Below are 20,774 nucleotides of genomic sequence, written 5' to 3' on the forward strand. Positions count from 1 at the left end.
CCACCCTATTTAAGATCCTTCAAAAGTTCTTCATCACAAGAACAACTCCAAGCCTTTAACAGGAACTCCTCTTCATAGTCTGGCTTCTTCTCTCTCTTTAGCCTTTCCTCTTGCCAGGCCCCCGTGTGCTAGCCATGTTTAGTTACTTGCCGCTAGGTTTTGAGTATCTTTCTCCCTTTGCTCCCACTAGAAGGTTCTCCATTCCCTATTACTATACCTCCTTCTTCTTCCCCACAGATGCTTTGCTCAAACCTCGACAATCCTTAATTATCCTTTAAGATTTATATTGAGTATGATCTCCTCCTAGGAAACCTTTCCTGGCTTTCTCAAATGGAATGACAGCTACCTCTCTGCTTTCTGTCATCAGATTGTCTTATGCTTACCATTCTCAAAGCACTTGTATCATGGTTTGTATTTTTAGACTACATGCCTATTTCCCTCAACTAATCTGTAAACGTCTTGATGATAAGGAGCTTTTACAAAATGTCGTGTTTTCAGCAGAGAGTAAATACAGCATTCCTGGCACATAGAAAATGCCCAGTGAATGTATTACCGCATGGCTAGAGATGTAAAGATGAGGAATTACTTTTAAGCTCCCATCATAGGAGGATAATTTTTTTACATGCGTATGATGGTTGATTTTTTAAAACCTGCAGACTTTGTCCAAAGTGAGAAGTGTATGTGGGTGTATGTGTGTGTGTGTGTGTGTGTGTGTGTGTGTGTGTGATGTCCTGACTCCATTCTTGGGTGCATTAAATAACTCTTGAAAGCTTCAGTTTCCTCCTCCCTGAAACTCTGTAAATGAGAGTTAATTATAGCATCTGTTTCAAAAGATTGTTGGAAGACTAACTCAGTAGATGCTTATAGTGAAGATCCTTAGCAAGGTGCTTGTGTTGGTTTCCTATTGCTGCTGTAACAAATCGATTACTCGGTACAATGCAAATACCTTACCGTGGAGGTGTAGAGGGCAGAAGTCGAAATAGGTCTCAATGAGCTAAATTAAGGTGTTGGCAGTGCTGTATTCCTTCTGGAGACTCTAGGGGATGGTCTGTTTCCTGTCTTTCCCAGCTTTTGGAGGCTTCATGTGTTCCTTGGCTTGTGGCCTCTTTCCATCTTTAAAATGAGCAATGGTCCATTAAGACCTTCTCACACTGCGTGGCTCTGATACACAAAACCTCTCACCTCCCTCTTCTGCTTGTAAAAACCCCATGACCATCTTGGGCTCACATGAATAATCCAGGGTAATTTCCCCATCTCAAATTCCTTAACTAATTCACATTGGCAACATCTCTTTTGCCATTTAAGGTATGTAGGGTAGCATATTCACAGGTTCTGGGACTTAGGAGGTGGATGTCTCTGGAGGAACGTTAATTTTGCCTACCACAGTGCTCGATACGTTCATTATAAGTGACCAGTGAAGTTCAGATATTATCATTGGAATTATAGACTTTTCCTTAAACATTTTTTTTTATTTTTGATGTTTTATTTATTTTTGAGAGACAGAGCTGGGGGTGGGGGCGGGAAGGGGCAGAGAGAGAGAGGGTGACACAGAATCCGAAGCAGGCTCCAGGCTCCGAGCTGTCAGCACAGAGCCTGACGTGGGGCTCGAACCCACGAACCATGAGATCATGACCTGAACCGAAGTCGGACGCTTAACCAACTGAGCCACCCGGGTGCCCCTCCTTAAACACTGTTAATTAAACAGAGCTGTGTTCCAGAACTGATACACTTTTGAGCCAAACAACCTTGATTGGTGGGGCCTTGTATTATTATCTGGGTGTGAAAGAGACACACTTCTTTTACTCCAAAAGTAGGTTAGGTGATTCGCTTTTGAAATTTTCCTTAGCCATTTTGTTATGTGGGATGCACTTAGAGTAAATGGAAATTGATAGTTATTTAAAAGTACCTAAATAGCCCTAAGGAAGACAGTTTTACTTTCATTACTATCATTATGTACTAATGACTAACAGTTATTGAGAACTTACTATGTGCCAGGAACTGTTCCAAATGTTTATATATACATTGACTAATTTGATCTTAACAGCCAGTCCCATGAGGGGAGGGACTTTTATTTTCCTTATTTAATGGCAGTTGAGACTTTGCCCAGTTTCGGGGCTAGTGAGCACCAGAGATGGGATTTAAACCCACGTGGTCAGGCTATAGAACCTGTACTTTTAACCACAGCACTGTAAAAATAAGAGTGTAGAAAAAAATTCTGGGGCGAAATTGGAAGAGTGAACCCTCGATTATGGGCTAATCACTCTCAGCATTTTTATAGCTCGCCGTGGTGTAGCTTGACGGTATTTAGTCTTATCGAGTTCTAATGTTTGTACGTTTTAAAAACTGACCAACTGTGAGGTGGGAGTTGGTCGGTTTCCAGAGCTGCTTGAAAAGAAATTGTCTAGTGAGTTCAGGCTTTTAAAGACAGGTCCTTAGGTTTATTCTCTCTCCTTCTTTGTCGGTTGGTCCATCTGTCTGTCTCTTAAAAATATACTTTAGGGACATGAACTACAGCAACTACCGTGTATCATATATTACCTGTCCCTTTCTATCTATTCTGCCAGCTTGTTTTCATATGTAGAATTTAAGAGCAAGGAAGCTGAATTTTTTAGAAAGTTATGATCTCGGTGTTTCCAGTCAGTGTTTCAGAAGATGACCCCCTTCTTCTTCCCCTTCTTCTTCTTCTTCTTCTGGTAATTCATTTAGCGAATTTTTTAAATATAATTTATCGTCAAACTGGCTAATATGCAGTATGTAAAGTATGCTTTTGGTTTTGAGGGTAGATTCCTGTGGTTCATCGCTTACATACAACACCCAGCGCTCATCCCAACAAGTGTCCTCCTCAGTGCCCCTCACCCATTTTCCCCCCTCCCTGTCCCACCATCAACCCTCAGTTTGTTCTCTGTATTTAAGCGTCTCTTCCGGTTTGCCTCCCTAAGCAGATGTTATTAACACTTTCACCACTGTGGTTTGATGAAAAAGATAAAGGAAAGATTATTAACATGGTTAATTATTACAAGCAAAATGTTGAGAACAACTGTTGAAATATTTCATGTGGCAAGCAACTCCTTTTGAATGGATTACTCAGGGATGTAACTGTGAGGAGTTTGCATTTGCTAAATGTGTGTTGACAGAGCTGGATGCTGACTCAGAGGGTTAGCCTGCTACGTAAGTCAACTTTATGGACTTTAAAAGTTCATCATGGCCATGTTAATGGAGTTAACATGTTATTGTGAAAAGTCTATTTATGCCAAAATAAGGACCGGTGAGAGCAACTAATAAATGGATGAAAATAAAATTATGTCTAATTGATTGGTAAATTTTTCTGTATGAATGAAATCTGTATTACATAGTCATCAAGTCTATCAAATACATTTATTTTGATCTCAATCATTTTGAAAATAAAAAACAATTACATAAAGCCTTTCATTTTACTTACTGCATTTAATACTTACTCATAATCCTACAGACAGTTTGGAGAGTATGTTACCTGCACCACATGGTCACGATTGAGTTTTTATGCTCCGACGTTTTATTTAGAATCCTTTGGCAGATGAAACTGTTGACCTTAGTTAGCTAGAAAACAGCTGCTTTTCTATTTTGATTTGTAGTTAATGTTTTCCAAGTGTCAAGCACATGTAGGGAAATTTTTTCCATAGACTGATATTAAACATTTTATTTATATTTCTTTTATTTTTAATGGTCCGTGGACTGTTTGGAAAAGTGAGAGCCAATTAGAGCATTCGCTGTGAATTCTTTTAGAAAAAAAATCTCCCTTGGGTATTTCTATAATGAATCAATATCACATTTGTTTATTTTAGTGACATACTCAATTGCAGTGCTATATTCTGGAAACAATCTGTTGTCTATTTTTACTAAGTTAAAAATACATGATCTCTTTCAAGGTTTTCAGGAGTTTCGGCCTAAAGCCAAAGTGAGGTGATTTCCAGTAATCTTAGGTTTGACTATTTTGTCGATGAATGAATACCTTGAGAAAGTGACCAGTTGATAATCTTAGTTTTAATGCCTGTATCGTATAGTCATATTTATGGTTCTGGTCAAAGATGAAGGTAATTTAGTTCCTTCTCTTAGTTTTTCTAGAATTAGAGTTTACTTTTTGGCGGGTTTTCCGAGCTAGGCTTGGTAAATATATGAGCCCTATTATTTTTATTTATTTGTTATGCACAGGTCACTGAAACTTAGTGGAAAATGCGGAGAAATAAAGGCTGAACCTAAGCAGGCACTGTTGTCCTTTGGTGGCAGATATAGAGATATGAAGAGCTTGTGTCCTGGGTACTAAGTAGCATAAAATGGTGGATGAAATTGAGAAACTGAGAAAGCCAGAAGGAAACACCAAGATTCACCACATTTCATTTATTTGTTGTGAGTCTCAGGTGAAATGGAATTGCCCTGCATTCTTTGGGCACCGGGAACCCTAGATGGGAGGCTCAGTTTCTATGCCTGAAGCTTTTGAGAAAGCAGTGGTTTCTTCACAGGATTAGGTTATTTGTGGTAGAAAAGAAACTCTCTTGGTTGTTCCGGTGAAGTGGGTAGTTTTGTGAGCCATCATCTTCCTCTTTGGGTTAGCCAGGATAGAATGAGACTTGGGAAAGTAGTTCGAGAATTTTCTCAATATGTTTTTAAAAAATAAACACTTCTAGTTATGTATCAGAATTTTTTTTTTTTTTTTTTTTTTTTTTTGTCTTTCAGGAACATTAAAAAAAGCCTATTTTAAATCAAATGGGACTGAACCTTTGGTCACCGATGGTGAAGTCCCAGTGTCTGATATTGTTCTTACAAATACGATTTGTAACAAGAGCACTGTGACGTCTGCCACGCATCCCAACCAGCACGTTCCAGCCTGGACCACGGATGCTTCTCTCCCAGGGAACCAGAATCACAGGAACACAAGTAAGTCTGAAGGTACTGAATACCCATGCCCTTTAATGTTTGTAGAACCTACAGGTGGATTTTAAGTGTGGCAACCAAGTGTGACCACGGACTGGTCACAGAGGCCACGTTGCACTCACTTATCCAGCAAACCTAACTGAGGGTTCTGTTCCTAAACATGAAATGCCATCAGCTCAGCCATCCAGATAGGGAGGGATAAGGGTGGGAAAGGAAAATGTATGAATGTCATTCAACATTTCTGAGGCACACTGCTTGCCCGATAGAATGGTAGTGATTTTTATAGTGGTTCATCTCTGAAAGTTTGTGCTTCTGTTTTGAAGTTTTGAAGTTACTTGTTTTGAGATAGATAAATGAATATGTAAGTGAAGTTACTTATTTTGTTATTGGTGCCTTGTGGGAATGATCTCGGTTCTATAATAGAATGTCAATGATTTAATGGAAACTATCCCCCCCCATTTACTTTTGAGGTGCTCACGCGTTCTTCTTTCCTTACTTCCCTCTTCTCCCCCCTTTATTGGCTGTGCAATTTATTTTATGTGTTGATGACTGACAATCACACCTTAAGGAAAATGATGTGTATGAAACCCTGCTTGAGGACCAATGCCAGCTATTCCAGAACAAGAGCTGGGAGAGAGAGAGGACAGAAAGTGTGGAGATGCAACCAGGTAGATAGTGGCAGACGGTATGCTGTGGAACATGATTTTATTCCTCAATATCCCTCAAATTTTTAGTAAGGTCACTAAGCTTCCAGATTGCTGGTGGGATTAGAGTTGGGGGCAAGCGCCTGAGAGCCTCAGCTCTGATCCAGTCAGCTCTGGCAAACATAATCAGAGCGCAGTCACTGTAAGAACTTTCTCTGTAGTTGTCTTTATTCTTATTTTCTGCTTCCCCAAACAAGGTCATGTGATTGAAAATTATACAAAACTCATCCATCTGGGGTCATTTCCTTGTTTGTTCCTCCCTCTTTCATGAAAACCCACAAAGGGAATCACATCCTAGGTGTAGGACAGAGTATTGATTTTCATTCTGAGCCAGGGAGGGAAGGAGGAAGCTAAATTTTAGCGATCATGGTATATATTTGACAGTGTCTGAAGAAAAGCAGGGTTATTCTATTGCTCTAGATCCAAAGAGGCAGACTGTTTGGATTCCATTGTTTCACACAGCACCTACATATTAACTGTTTCTGATGCTTGGTGTTTACCAGTGATTAATACAGATTTGTGTTTATTACCTGACGGTAATAACTGCAAACCCAAAGTATGACAAGTAAAATTTGCTTTCCTCATGAGTTTTACTTTGAAGTTTTTAATGTTTTCGTCATGTTCTAAGCCCTTCATTTTTCTTAAGGACAGTGTTTTTCATCAGAAGTGCAGAGGTAATTTAAGCAAAAGCTCAGTCCCATTAATGTGTTTGCAATTATAGCTGTTGTTATTTTCTTTTGCTAAGTGGATTTTTCTCTCTTTTAAAAGTTTTGTCATTTGTCAAGATTCAAGTAGAAGTGGCAAACACATACTGTGAAGAGTAAAGAAACATATGGTATTTGTTACTCAGTTTGGAAGCTTGATGGAGGTCTGTTCGACTCGTTTTCTCGTCCTATGACTGGAACATTGCGTGAGACTAGGAATGTAATTTGACATGTAAAGGAAATCCAGGTGAAATTAGCACGGTTAAATGGAGAAAGGTCAACACCTTTGAATATATGTCATTCCGTGTTGTTCATGTACTTGACAGCATTGAGCTTTACTGCTAACCACATAGACCTTCAATACACTATCTTAACTAAAATTGTTCATTGCAAGGGATTCGATAGTTTTTCATACATTTCAGTAATATTGCTAGCCTGTGATTGTAGAGCTTTTGGTCATTTTTAGGGCATAGTTAAATTCTTTTCTCCTTATATATAATTAACTGATGACGTATGCAGGACAGGCGACACATACCATTTCAAGTTATGGAACTGAGGCTTAGCTGACATATCCCAAATTGCTTGTCTAGTACGTGATAGGCACGAAATTGGAATTCAGATCCTGGGACTTGTAGACCAGTGCTCTTTCAAGTTTTGCATGCTTCTTCATTTAGTCTTATTGCTTTCATTGCAGGAGCAGAGCAAATTTTAAGCTCCAGGAGAGTCGTCTGTTTTGTTTGCTGCTGTATAGCCAGTGCACAAGAAAATATTTATTGAATGAATAAGTAAACAAACTGCAGACATTTCAAATTTTTAATATCTGCTTTATCACTTCTCATTAATAATGTCTGATCACACTTCTGCACTTAGTATTTACTTAACCAGTTTTATTTAAAGCATCATGTAGTGCCTTGTATCACTACTAACACCTAGGAGAGAATTTGCTTTTGTCCCTCTGAAAAAATTGCTCTCTAATTAAAATGTCATTTTAAATTCCTGGCATATGTAAAAGCTATTTAAGTCCACTTCAGTCCAAAAATACAGTGGCCAGACATTCTGTTCCATCCAAATATCCTGGGTAGGAAACCGAGGACTAACCTTCTGGCAAAAGGTACCAGGAAGTAGCCTCTCCTTAACACATTTGCCCCTGGGCATCCTTAATATCAAGCCAAAGCATAGAATACCTTAGTTTGTAAAGTCTTAATCAGAATCCTCCCTGTATGACACTGTGTGACAGAGCTTTGTAAATGTATAAAGTAGGTTTTATGTGACATCTGTTACTGCTGGACTTCCATGAGCTGCATTTTGAAACCCAGCTGTGATACGGAAAGGGAAAAGGTTGATAGCTCTCATGTTATATTTTAGCAAGGCATTTTTCTAGGTTGCCTTTTGTATTTTCACCTTTTCTCCTTGTGTATGTATTGAAGCATAAACTGAATTTTAAGGAAAGAAAAAAAAAACTCTTTGACCAACCAAAAGCATTTGGGTTAAAAATAATATGGTGGCCAATGGAATAACCTGGAAACTGATCAGGAATTGAAGTGACAAGAGTGGGGTAATGTGCTAAAAGCTTAAGATGTTCCTTTTTCTCATCATGTTGTTTGATAACCAGATCCGAAATCTCTGCATCAGATGAGAATGCATCATATCATTCACTTTAATCAAAAGAACACTTTTTGAGTTATTATCCACCTACTATAAAATTCACCCTCTAATACGTAAAATACAAGATTTTAAGAATGCATTCCCAGAGTTGTGCAACCACCACAACTATCTAATTTTAGAACATTTTCCTCCATGCAAAAAGTGTTGGGGGCACCTGGGTGGCTCACTTGGCCATCTGACTTCGGCTCAGATCTCACAGTCTGTGAGTTCGAGCCTTGCCTCAGGCTCTGTGCTGACAGTTCAGAGCCTGGAGCCTGCTTCAGATTGTGTGTCTCTCTTTCTGCCTCTCCCCCACTCATGTGCATGTGCGCGCTCTCTCTCTCTCAAAAATGGATGAACATTTAAAAAAAAAAAAAAAAGAAAAGAAAAAAGAAATGTTGTATCCATTGTTCCTCATTTCCCCATTCTCCCATCCTGTGTCCAAAACTCCTACACTTTCCGTCTTTATGGATTTACCTATTCTGAACACTTCATATAAACAGCATTATATAATAATTATGTGGCTTTGGGACTGGCTCCTCATAGCTTTCTTGAATATGTGCACAGTCTGGCCTTCTAGGTCCCAGAGAATATATCACAGCCATTCTAAGGCCCCTTTGGCTATCTTATTCTCCAGTTTTTCCTTTTTAAGTGTTTTGGGTCAGCCTCTTATTTCCAAGGGCATCTTTGCCTTAGGTAGCTGTGAAGTTTAGCAATCGCCACACATTGTTTTTGACAAGTGCCCTGGGGATAGGGCTGTTTGCATATAGACAGTTCTGAGTCAGAAACAACAACAAAAAGTTCTGAGTCAGGTCAAGTAAGGAGAAGCTCTGAGAATGGATTCTTTCCAGGGATCTTCCAGACAGGTTGAATAATGACAGTTTTCTGGGGACGGCTTTTTGGATAGCTTCAAACCAATTCTTTCTTCTCCATTGCCTCCCCCCTCAGTTGCAGGTTTTTGCAATAAATGCAAAGCCATTGGTTTTCAAGGTTACCGTAGAACTGAGGAGATGGTGATGGAAATAGGGCAAGATGAAATGCTACAAAGCTCAGAGTTCTCACTATGGTTCAGTCATTTTTCTTGAATAAATGTTCCTCTAATTGATGCAAGCCTTTCGTTAAATTCCAAAGTTTTGAGAAATTTGATTCTGATAATTTTTTTTCCAGTGTTTTCACTGCTTTTACATAGGAGCATATTTCTGGAGAATTTTACTGTCCTGTTCGGGAATTGCTTCCTACCCCTCAATCATTTTTATCTTCCTTATCTACTCTAGTGCTTGTTTTTCATCTCCTCCTACATTGGGAGCTTATTTTCTTCTTTTTTATAATGCACAACTATGTTCATGTTATACATATTATGCTTAAGTGGAAGTATTTTTCTTTTTTTTCTTTTTTTTGCATAAATCTCTTCATTCCCTCTCCTTCCTTTTGCATTATATTACCCCCAATCTGCCCATGGTTAACCCATGTTGACTACTTAGTGTATATGATTTTATAGTTTTCCCCATGCTCATATAATCATACACAAACATATATGCACATACCTGTATATAGAATAACATACGTACAGGTTTTCTTGTCATTGTTTTTCAAAAAATAGGATCACATTTATTACATAAAATGTTTTCTTCATTCAAGAATACTTTGAGTAAATGTCTCCAAGACAATAATTTAGCTTTAATTCATTATTACAATGACTGAATAGCAGTCCATATTGTCATTAGGCCATACTTTATTTCAACGATTCTCCTAACAGTGGACATTCACCGTATGTTTACTTTTTTTTTTTTTTTCTTCAAGGAACTATATAGAGTCTTTCTTCTGAATATAAAATGACTTGGATCAGAACAGTGAAGCTGTCTAAAAAGCAGAGATTTATTAGCACTGATAACTTTGTACCAAAAGTGCCCTAACCACATGCTCAAAATTTGCTGAGTGTAGAAAGCTTATATACCAATCAAAAACCCTAAGGTTATTCTTTCTTCCTGGTTTTCTGTTTGTTACATAGTATTTCTATTAGCTTGAAAATGAGTTCTGCAAGAATATGAGGCTAAGGGGATCAGAGAGCATCTTTTGAAGTTTTGCCACGAGTACGATTCATCAGGCAACTATCCAAGGGAGTACTTGGGAGAGGGAGTCTAATTAGACATCAGAAATCTTTCTTTTATCCTGACGTTTTCTAATACTATTAACAATAGAACCCTAGATGTCTTTATTATATTTTTCAAAACTCAGTTCTGCTGTCCTCAGAGTAAGATACACACCTCTGTAGATTGCTGACTGTGGATTATTGTGCCGTTTGGAGTAGGAATCTGTGCTTATCTGTTCTTACATGTGTAAATGTAGATGGGTGAATGGATTAAATGCATCTGAGAATTGTATCCTTAGCATTCCTCTGTTGTTGTTGGATAGTACTTCTCCATCTGGGGTCTGAGAGACCTCAGATGTATTCTGGGGATCCAAGAATTCTCTGTAACAATTTCTTAAGTATATGCTTTCATTTCAACGACAATATAAAATAGCTAATGTGAGCCTGATCTCGATAACCTGGATAACCATCTTATAACAAGTACTTACATGGACTTTTGATGCCTGTATTTGAGCTTCTATTTATGGTTTATGTTGCTGCTAAGCTGCATTGCTTAGACATTTGCCACGCATCAAGAAAGGAACAGAGGCAGACTTGATATTCTTCTCAATTGCAGATCTAAAGTACATACCAGCTTCTTGTGCAAAGGGCACCTTCAGGGCAACTCAGATGGAGAAAAATGGTGACCCACTTACTCAGCTGGAATACATTGTAGTATAAGTGTCCTAAAGACAGAAGAAACTTGTGCCTCAGCACCATGCTTTTCAGAGAATAATGTTGTTTTTTTGTTTTTTTTTAATTTTTTTTTTTTTCAACGTTTATTTATTTTTGGGACAGAGAGAGACAGAGCATGAACGGGGGAGGGGCAGAGAGAGAGGGAGACACAGAATCGGAAACAGGCTCCAGGCTCTGAGCCATCAGCCCAGAGTCTGACGCGGGGCTCGAACTCACGGACCGCAAGATCGTGACCTGGCTGAAGTCGGACGCTTAACCGACTGCGCCACCCAGGCGCCCCGAGAATAATGTTAATATTATTCATTAATGTAATTAACTTAAATTTCATTAGTTTTGTAGTTTTGTTTCAATTTAATTTATACATACTAATTTTGTAGTGGTGTTAGATCTGTAGGCATAAAGTGGTTTATATCTAATTGTATATATACTTGCATAACTTTCTTCCCGTAAAAATGCCTATACAATTTTCAGCTTGCAAAATACTGCTTTAGGGTGACAGAATGCTAGCTGTTTGTGTCACATCCCCAGAAAAAGCAGCGATGCTCCAGGGCAAAGCTGCTTCTTCTTTTTCTTCTTCTTCTTCTTTTTTGACCCCACCCCCACCCTAACCCTATGGCAGAGCTTCTTAAATTTTTTGTGCCCAGGGCTCCTTCTGAAATCTGATGAGGCCTCTGGGTACCTTCTCAGAGTATTGTTTTGGTGCTTCAAAAAAATTACACAGAATCACAAAGGAAGGCAATTTTATTACAATTCAGTTACCAAAATATTAGAAATACAAATTCATGATACAGTAATTCACGTGTCTATTAACGCATTAAACAATGGTATCTAGCTATAGGCCAATAACTATAATTTTATAACAGGGATGCGTATAAATAATAATTTGAAATGTCTATAATAACTCCAGGTTGATATGAAAATACCAGATATAACTTTTAATTTGTTCTTCTACATTTGTTACCTGCATTGATAATTTAAGTATGCTCAATTTCAGTAGGAGATTAATGGAAATAGAAATGCTATTTTTCTCCAAATCAGATTCTTCATAGACAGTAAAAATTCTATGTATAGGCACTTTTGGGGTCTTTGAATTATGAGTAAGGACACATTCCAGATGAAAAAAGTACTTTTTGGTAGCTAAGAGAGTTGAAGGCCTGTTTAAGCTGCTTCATTAGGAATTTGCTACTACAAAATTTACTGTAGTTGATAGGGAAAAATCTGTTATAAAATGGCCGACAGGACTGATAGGGGAATTTCAGTCCCTGCCTTAAGACTTCCGTTTCTGGGTTCTTCTTCCCACCCTGCTTGCCGTGAGCACCAAATTACTACTAATGAGGAATGCGGAAGTAACAGACTATAAATTGTCCCCTCTGTTGATGCCCTGCACTCAGACCTCTGGAGAACGATCTCTGCCCTGGGCTCAGTCCTCTGGAGAACGATCTCCTCTGAGCCCCCCAGTGTAAAATAAACCTCCTGCCTTCCAAGATCTCTGAGTGCTACTTGGTTCTTCTGCTGGGTGATCCAGACCAGTTTCCGTAACACAGTCATGATCCTGGACACCATCGCTTATGTACTCGGCTAACCCCCAGCGTTCCACACCAATGTTCACGTCCAGTTGGTTGCCCTCCACTGTATATTAATCATATTCTTCAGGCTTAAAGAATACTTATGAGATTCAGACATGGGCTTCTGGCTAGCATCAACATCTAAGCAAGAGCCAGCAAAGCATTTGAATAATTGCTTCATGTTCTTCCAGTTCGCATGGTAGCATTCTAGTGAAGACCGGCACACTTCTTGGGAGAGAGAGAAAGGAAATTTGAATGTAACACTGGACTCTCTTTTTTTCCCCCACTCTTCCTTTTTTCTCCTCATTTCATCTTTGGATGACTGGGAAGTATTGGGTCTCTCCCAGACAGAGCAAACTTGCAGAGGTAGACTTTTGAAAGGGGTAATGGATTGGTGACTGGCTCACTCTCCTTTGACTACAGTCCCAGTCTTCCCTTCTCAAAGATCTCTGGGTGAGACTTTCTGACCTTCTTTCCAAAATGAATCCTGCCACATTCCACAGGTGACATATTCCCCCAAAAGCATGTTCCTGTAACACATTGCTAAAGCAAGCGAGTCAGAGTTTAGGTAGTTATGTCAAAGGCCTGTGGCTCAAAATTTTCCTCTCCAGATTTATTATCAATTTCCTTTTCTGAAAGAACAGCCCAATATCTTTGATCTGTATAAAGAAAAAAATAATAATAACAAGGTAATACTGAATTACAATCACAGTCCCAATAACAATTCAAGGTTACAAATCATCTTTTAAAAGACAAATTCTCAGATAAAACTAAACAAACAAACAAACAAACAAACAAAAACAACTGTGTAAATTATTCTACTCTCTGGTTCTGAAAGAAAATTGGCATTGTGTATATTCTTTTGCCTGAATCATTCAATTTGCTGACTGTCTTAGGTTTTTGGTCTTTGTACAATTTTGTGTTGAAAGCAAAAAAAAAAAAAAAAACCATCAGTGGGAATCTGTTTGCTGTTATTTATGCCTTTGGAGAATATGTCTTTTCACTTACTTGTAGTTGAAATGAATATGATAATGAGTTTTGTAAGCCAAAAGCTTTGTACCAATTTACATTTGATATAAACCACTCCTTGTCTTTTATTGTTAACATATTTTATGCTTATATTTTTCTCCACTGCATCATTAATCTAATATTTGTATGTGGTGTTTGAATTGATAAAACTTACAGTACTTGTTTATAATTATGTTAATTGGTGTGAATTCACTCTGATGTGTATGTACTCTTCCAGGCTTTATGAGGCATCTCAATTTCTGAGAGTTTAGGATATTCTGGGAAGCACCATTTATTCATCAGCAACTGTTTATTGGGTGCCATGCTCTGGGGTTTGGCTGTGCAGACTATAAGGGTGAGTCAGATAGAAATCCTGTCCCCAAGTCGTAGCTGCTGTCTGGTCACTGCCTTAAGATAATGAACATATTTACAACCTGAGAAATTCTATAGGAGTTTCAATGACAGAGGAAAACATGGTCTATTTCAATTCTTCTTATTTCTTTAAAAGATGAGGTTTCTAATTCATACCATTTATATGCTGTAAGAAATACAACATTTTCCCAAACAATAAAGTTTTATTTATAATTATAAAGGTAAATTTTAGTTTAAAGGTTTGACCTGGAATTTTAATTTTTGGTGAGATTATACTGTTTCATTATTAAATTTAAAAACTTATTTATCATATAATTATCTTAGATAAATTGAACAATAGTTTTCAATTTTATGGGAAGGCCAACCTTGCTTTTGTAGGTACTACTGAGAATTTGATCACCTCAGGAAGTGGGAGGTCTAGAATTATACAATTCCCTTCTTGAAATTTCTTTTCAAATTTCATTGTTTATTAAGTAATCAGCTCAGAGAGTTTGTTTCTGCTTTGGTTGTATGTTTAGAAATGTGTTCTGACAATGGATATACATTAAGAAACTGATTTATGTTAACTCGATGGCTATTAAGCCACAGTATGTTACCATATTATGTATCCTTTAAAGTCAACAGAAAAGTTTAAACATAAATAATATGAGAGTGCTGCCATGAAAAAGAAATGGACACTTTTTTTTTTAACGTTTATTTATTTTTGAGACAGAGAGAGACAGAGCATGAACGGGGGAGGGTCAGAGAGAGGGAGACACAGAATCTGAAACAGGCTCCAGGCTCTGAGCTGTCAGCACAGAGCCCGACGCAGGGCTCGAACTCACGAACTGTGAGATCATGACCTGAGCCGAAGTTGGATGCTTAACCGACTGAGCCACCCAGGAGCCCCAGAAATGGACACTTTAAATCAAAAGTCTCTGCTAGTTTTAGAGTTCGGGGATTGGCCAAGTGGCCATGTTATAGCCAATCATGAGATGCAGTGAAGCAAGTAATGTGTGGGGACACATCAAGTTGTCAGTGTTCAGGTGAGGACCGGCCACCCCTTCCTTATTTCCTGTTTCTCCCTTTGGGAATGGAGATGTCTATCTTATGCCTGTCCCACCATTGCATTTTGGAAGCACAAGTCCGTTTTCAGTTTCACAGCTGGAGAGGAATTTTGCCTCAGGATGAACTGTACCTTGAGTCCCACCCATATCTGATGTGGATAGTATTTAGATAAGACTTTGGACTTTAGACTTTGGAGTTGATGCTGGATTGACTTAAGACTTTTAGGGCTTTGGGGATAGAATAAATATATTTTGCGTTAAGAAGGACATGAATTCGGGAGGGGCAAGGGTGGAATGTTATGGACTGAATGTTTGTATCCCTCTAAAATTCGTATGTTGAAGCTCTGACACCCAGTGTGATGGCACTTGGGGATGGGGACTTTGGGAGGTAATTAGGGCTAAAGCAGGTCATGAGGGGGGACCATCATGATGGGATTAGTGCCCTTATAAGAAGAGACAGAGGAAAACTTGCTCTCCCTCTCTCCGTTTTCACCCCAAAAAGAGGTCATGTGAACACACAGCCAGAAGACATGCTCTGTAACCCAAGGGGAGAGGTTTCATTAGAAACACACCATGCTGTCACCTTGATCTTAGACTTCCAGTTCCAGAACTGTGAGAAAAATAAATTTCTGTTCTTTAAGCCACCCAGTCTATAGTATTCTGTTATAACAGCCTGGGTAGACTAATGCAAATCTCACTTATAAAATGCGAAGCTATTAAATAGAATATCAGCAACCAAAACTATTAATACCAAAAAATATATTGCATCTTAACAAAACAGGCTTTATAAAAATGCAAGGATGGCTTAATATTAGACACTTTATTCGTATGTCTCCTCATTTAATTAATACAGTAGATTTCTTTTATTGATCATCTCAATTGCTGAAGCAAACACATTTGTTAAAATTTGACAGTAAAAAAGAAAGAAAATTTCTTTAATTCTAAAAAGAATATCCCTCAAAAACCTGGGTGCTTTGACATTATTTGCAATTACAAAAGAATGGAAATACTCTAAATGTCCCGAGGGAACTGTTAAAAACAAAACAAAACAAGGTTTAGCCAAGTAATAGTGTAAGATACATCTGGGAAGATAATGAGGTAGATTGCTACACACTGATATATGTATATTATGTATATATAATGTATAATATATTATATACATAATGATTTCTGGACTAAATAGTGAATCAGTAAATCAAGGTGCAAACAGCGTATAAAATGTCACCTTTTGTGTGATAAATGGAAAGGGGAAATTATTTATTTACCTTAAAAAATAAACAGAGGATACACCAGAAATTAATAAAAATGTTTCTTATTGGTGAAGAGAGGCAGGAAGGAAGTGACAGAGATGCAAATAACACATGTTCATATGTACCATTCATGTAGCTTTGATTTAGAATCAGGTAAACGACTTACTTAATGAGCAATTATACCAAAGCAAGAAATTCATTAAAAATTGAAAACAAGGCAACAAGTTATCTAACTGTATATCAAGTTAGTGACTTGACAGTCTAAAATAAACGAATTATCTCCACTGAACTTAGAATATTTTGATTGTTCATCCCTAGTGGATGTACTCTAAGCACCTAAAGAATTGCAAAGAAAGCTTAAACTTCAACAAGTAGTATTGTTTTCCTCCCAACTTTACTGAGGAAAAATTGACCAATATAATTGCATATATTTTCAGTGTAAAATGTGATGATTTGATATACATATACATTTTGACATGTTTGCCGAGATCAAGGTAATTGATGCATCCATGATTTCATGTAGTTAACTCTTTGTGTGTGTGTGCTGAGAACACTTCTACTCTCAGCAAATTCAAGTCTATAACACAGTGTCATTAACTATAGTCACCCTGTTGTACATTAGATCCTCAGAGCTTATTGATCTTGTAACTGAAAATTTGTACCATTTGATGTACATCTGTCTATTTCCCCTCAGCCCCTAGCAATCACAAGTCTGTTCTCTGTTTCAGTGAAATCCGCCCCCCCTTTTTTTTTTTAAGATTCCACATATAAATGATACCATGCAGTATTTGTCTTTCTCTGGGTTTATCCATGTTGTTGCAATTGACAAGATTTCTTCTTATGACCAAATGATATTCCATTACATTTTCTTTATCCATTCATCCATCAATGGGCATTGATGTTGTTCATGTCTTGGCTGTTGTAAATCATGCTGCAGTGAACACGGGGTGCATGTATCTTTGTGAATTGGTGTTTTCATTTTTTTTGCAGATAAAAAAGAAATTGTGCTTTCCCAGAAGTGGCATGTCTGGGTCATATGGTAGTTCTATTTTTATTTTTGTGTGGAATCTCCACACTGTTTTTCATAGTGGCTGCACCAATTTACATTCCCATCAACACTGTTCAAGGGTTCTCCTTTCTCTACATCCTCATCAACACTTGTTATCTCTTGTCTTTTTGATAATAGCTATCCTAACAGGTGTGAAATGATATTTCATTGTGGTTTTGATTGGCATTTCTTGATGATTAGAGATGTTGAGCATCTTTTCATATTATTTTTAGCAGTTTGTATGTCTTTTTTGGGAAACTATTCAGGTCCTTTGCCCATTTTAAAATTAGGATTATTTGTTTTTTTGCTACCAAGTTGTGTGAGTTCCTTATATATTTTGACTATTAACCACTGATTGGATATATGATTTACAAATGATTTTTCATTTCAGAGGTTGCGTTTTCAAGTTTTTTAGTTTTATGTGGTTCCACTTATTTACTTAGCTTTTGTTGCCTGTACTTTTGGTATCTTATCAAAAAAACCATTGCCAAGATCAATGTTAGGAAGCTCCCCCTCTCCTGTTTTCTTTTAGGAATTTTATGGTTTTAGGTGTTATATTTAAATCTTTAATTCATTTCAAGTATCCATTAGGCAGTCTTATTGTTATATTGGGGTTGTTATTTTGAAAGCGTTGTTTGCACATTACAGGAGAAAGTGAGTAAGTATTTACATTCATGTTGTCAGGAACCAACATTTTCAACATAAGAGAAAAGAGATACAGATACAAAAATAAGTAAAACACTGTAATCTTAATTTTGAATTGAAAAGGAAAATATTTTTTCCTTCTTTGAAAATACATAAAGGGGGGCGCCTGGGTGGCGCAGTCGGTTGGGCGTCCGACTTCAGCCAGGTCACGATCTCGCGGTCCGTGAGTTCGAGCCCCGCGTCGGGCTCTGGGCTGATGGCTCAGACCCTGGAGCCTGTTTCCGATTCTGTGTCTCCCTCTCTCTCTGCCCCTCCCCCATTCATGCTCTGTCTCTCTCTGTCCCAAAAATAAATAAACGTTGAAAAAAAAAAAATTAAAAAAAAAAATACATAAAGGTTGGGGCACCTGGGTGGCTCAGTCAGTTGAGCCTATGACTTCGGCTCAGGTCATGATCTCACGATTTGTGAGTTCGAGCTCCGCGTCGGGGTCTGTGCTGACAGCTCAGAGACTGGAGCCTGCTTCAGATTCTGTGTCTCTCTCTCTCTCTATCCCTCCCCAACTAGTGCTCTGTCTCTCTCTGTCTTTCAAAAATAAGTAAATGTAAAAAAAATTTTTTTTTTTTAAATACGTAATAGTTGTCTCTGTTCAACATAAAGCGAAAGAAGTGACAACTCAAGGACAATGAACAAATTTGGTCCTTACTTCCTGACAAAGTTCTTGAAGAATTCTTCTATTAAGCTTATTAACTGAAACTGTTTGTATCTTGATGTCCATCATTCTGATGTCATAATGAAATATGGTTGCCTTTTTCATATGCAGATTCATTTATTCCTTCATTTCAGGAAAAATTTTTCTTTTATTTGTTATATTTTTTAAAGATGTTTATTTTTGAGAGAAAGATATACAGAGCACAAGAAGGGGCAGGGCAGAGAGAGAAGGAGACAGAGAATCCAAAGCAGGCTCCAGACTCTGATCTGTCAGCATGGAGCCTGACATGGGGCCGGACTCACAAACTGTGAGATCATGACCTGAGCCAAGGTCAGATGCTTGACTGACTGAGCCATCCAGGGGCCTCAGGAAAACATTTTTCTTACTGACATTTTCAGGACTTTTCTCTTCCACTTCTGGGTTCTTGGATTTAGAAGGATATTTTTTGTTGAGTTGCTATTTTCCTTATATGTGCATCTTCTTAAATGTGCTTATAGTGATTATCCTAAGACTCATCAATTTTGATTTATTATTTGTAAACATTGTCAGTGTTAAATTACTATTATTAGTCTTATAGCTGCAATTTTCTTAATTTTCTTTTATTACAATTTTTTCTTTTGTCTTTGAGCTGTATTTTTTTTGGTAAACATATATTTTATGCATATATATATATTTTAATTCCAGTTAGTTTACATATTGTGTTATGTTAGTTTCCAGCATACAATATAGTAATGCAACAATTCCATACATCACTCTGTGATCATCATGACAAGTGCCCTCCTTAATCCCCATCACCTAATTAACCTAGCACACCCCTCTGGTAACCATCAGTTTGTACTCATAATTAAGAGGCTTTTTTGTTTTGTTTTGGTTTTGGTTTGTCTCTCTATCTCTCTCTTTTTTCCCTTTGCTCATTTGTTTTGTTTCTTAAATTCCACACATAAGTGAAATCATATGGTATTTGTCTTTCTCTCACTGATGTTTTTTGTTTAGCCTTATACTCAGTAGCTCCAACCATGTCCTTGCAAATGGCGAGATTTTATTCTTTTTAATGCATGAGTAGTATTCAAGTGTGTGTGTGTGTGTGTGTGTATCCCATCTTCTTTATCCATTCATCAGTTGATAGACACTTGGGCTAGTTCCATATGTTGGCTACTATAAATTATGCTGCTATAAAACATAACGGTGTATGTGTGCTTTTGAATTAGTGTTTTTGTATTCTTTGGGTAAATACCCAGTAGCATTATTGCTGGATCATAGGGTGGTTCTATTTTTAACTTTTTGAGGAGGCTCCATACTGTTTTCCACAGTGGCCACACTAGTTTGTCTTCCCCAACAACAGTGAACAAGGGTTCCTTTTTCTCCACATCTTCACCAGCACCTGTTGTGTCTTGTGTTGTTGATTTTAGCCATTCTGCACGTGTGAGGTGATATCTCACTGTAGTTTTGATTAGCATTTCCCTGATGGTAAGTGATGATGAGCATCTTTTCATGTATCTGTTGGTCATCTGCATGTCTTTTTTTGGGGGGGGGAGGGGAGAAATGTCTGTTCACATCTTCTGCCATTTTTTAATTGGATCATTTGAGCTGTTGTTTTATTAAACTCTTTCCTTAGTGTTTTCTTATAATACATAGCATTTATAAAGATTTTGGGTTTGTTTGTTTGTTTCTGGGTTATATTTTTTAATGGGTTTTTAATCAGTCTTTTGTTCTTCTCCCCATCCCTTCCTTTTGATTCATTGTATGAATAAATGTACAACCATTAAAAACAATGTTGTGGAAGAATACATACTGATATGTGGAAATGTTCAAGATAGGTTAGTGAGTGAATAAGTAAGACTAAATAATATACTTTGTATATATACAGAGCATTGTGATGCATTGCAACATTATATATATTCATATTATGTTAGGTAATATACAATATATCTTTTGAAAGAAAAAAAAAGACTAGCAAAATAATGTCAGATTTATTGTGTGCTCAGTATTATGCTATATACTTGATTACATGAAAGCTCTATTACGTAGGCACTATTAATATTTATTGACTATATCAGCAAATACAATAATAATTTAAAATAGATTTCTACTTATGCTTGCCTCATTTCATTGCTAGTTACATAGGTTGTTTTCCACATCTTCTAATAGTAGGGATTGAATTAAAGTTTACATAGGATATGGAAATACAGGCAACAGATATATAGTGTAACGTTCCAAAATCAAAATATTTCAATAATCTGATTTAACTTAAAATACATCATTTTCCTTCTCAGTTCCTTTCTTTTTAAAATTTTTTTTTCAACGTTTTTATTTATTTTTGGGACAGAGAGAGACAGAGCATGAACGG

The 20,774-nt window shown here is 37.3% G+C and overlaps 1 protein-coding gene across 8 annotated transcripts in view; it reads left to right on the forward strand.

The window, feature by feature from the left end:
• CORIN (corin, serine peptidase) overlaps positions 1 to 20,774 on the forward strand; it is a 260,225-nt gene that overhangs the window by 47,944 nt on the left and 191,507 nt on the right. For all 8 annotated transcript variants that reach the window (XM_045474167.1, XM_045474169.1, XM_045474161.1 and 5 more), the window contains exon 3: positions 4,711 to 4,911. In XM_045474167.1, coding sequence (XP_045330123.1) covers positions 4,711 to 4,911 — 201 coding nt within the window. The remainder of the gene's footprint in view (positions 1 to 4,710; positions 4,912 to 20,774) is intronic.

The sequence above is a fragment of the Leopardus geoffroyi genome, chromosome B1 (assembly GCF_018350155.1).
Source record: "Leopardus geoffroyi isolate Oge1 chromosome B1, O.geoffroyi_Oge1_pat1.0, whole genome shotgun sequence".
NCBI lineage: Eukaryota > Metazoa > Chordata > Mammalia > Carnivora > Felidae > Leopardus > Leopardus geoffroyi.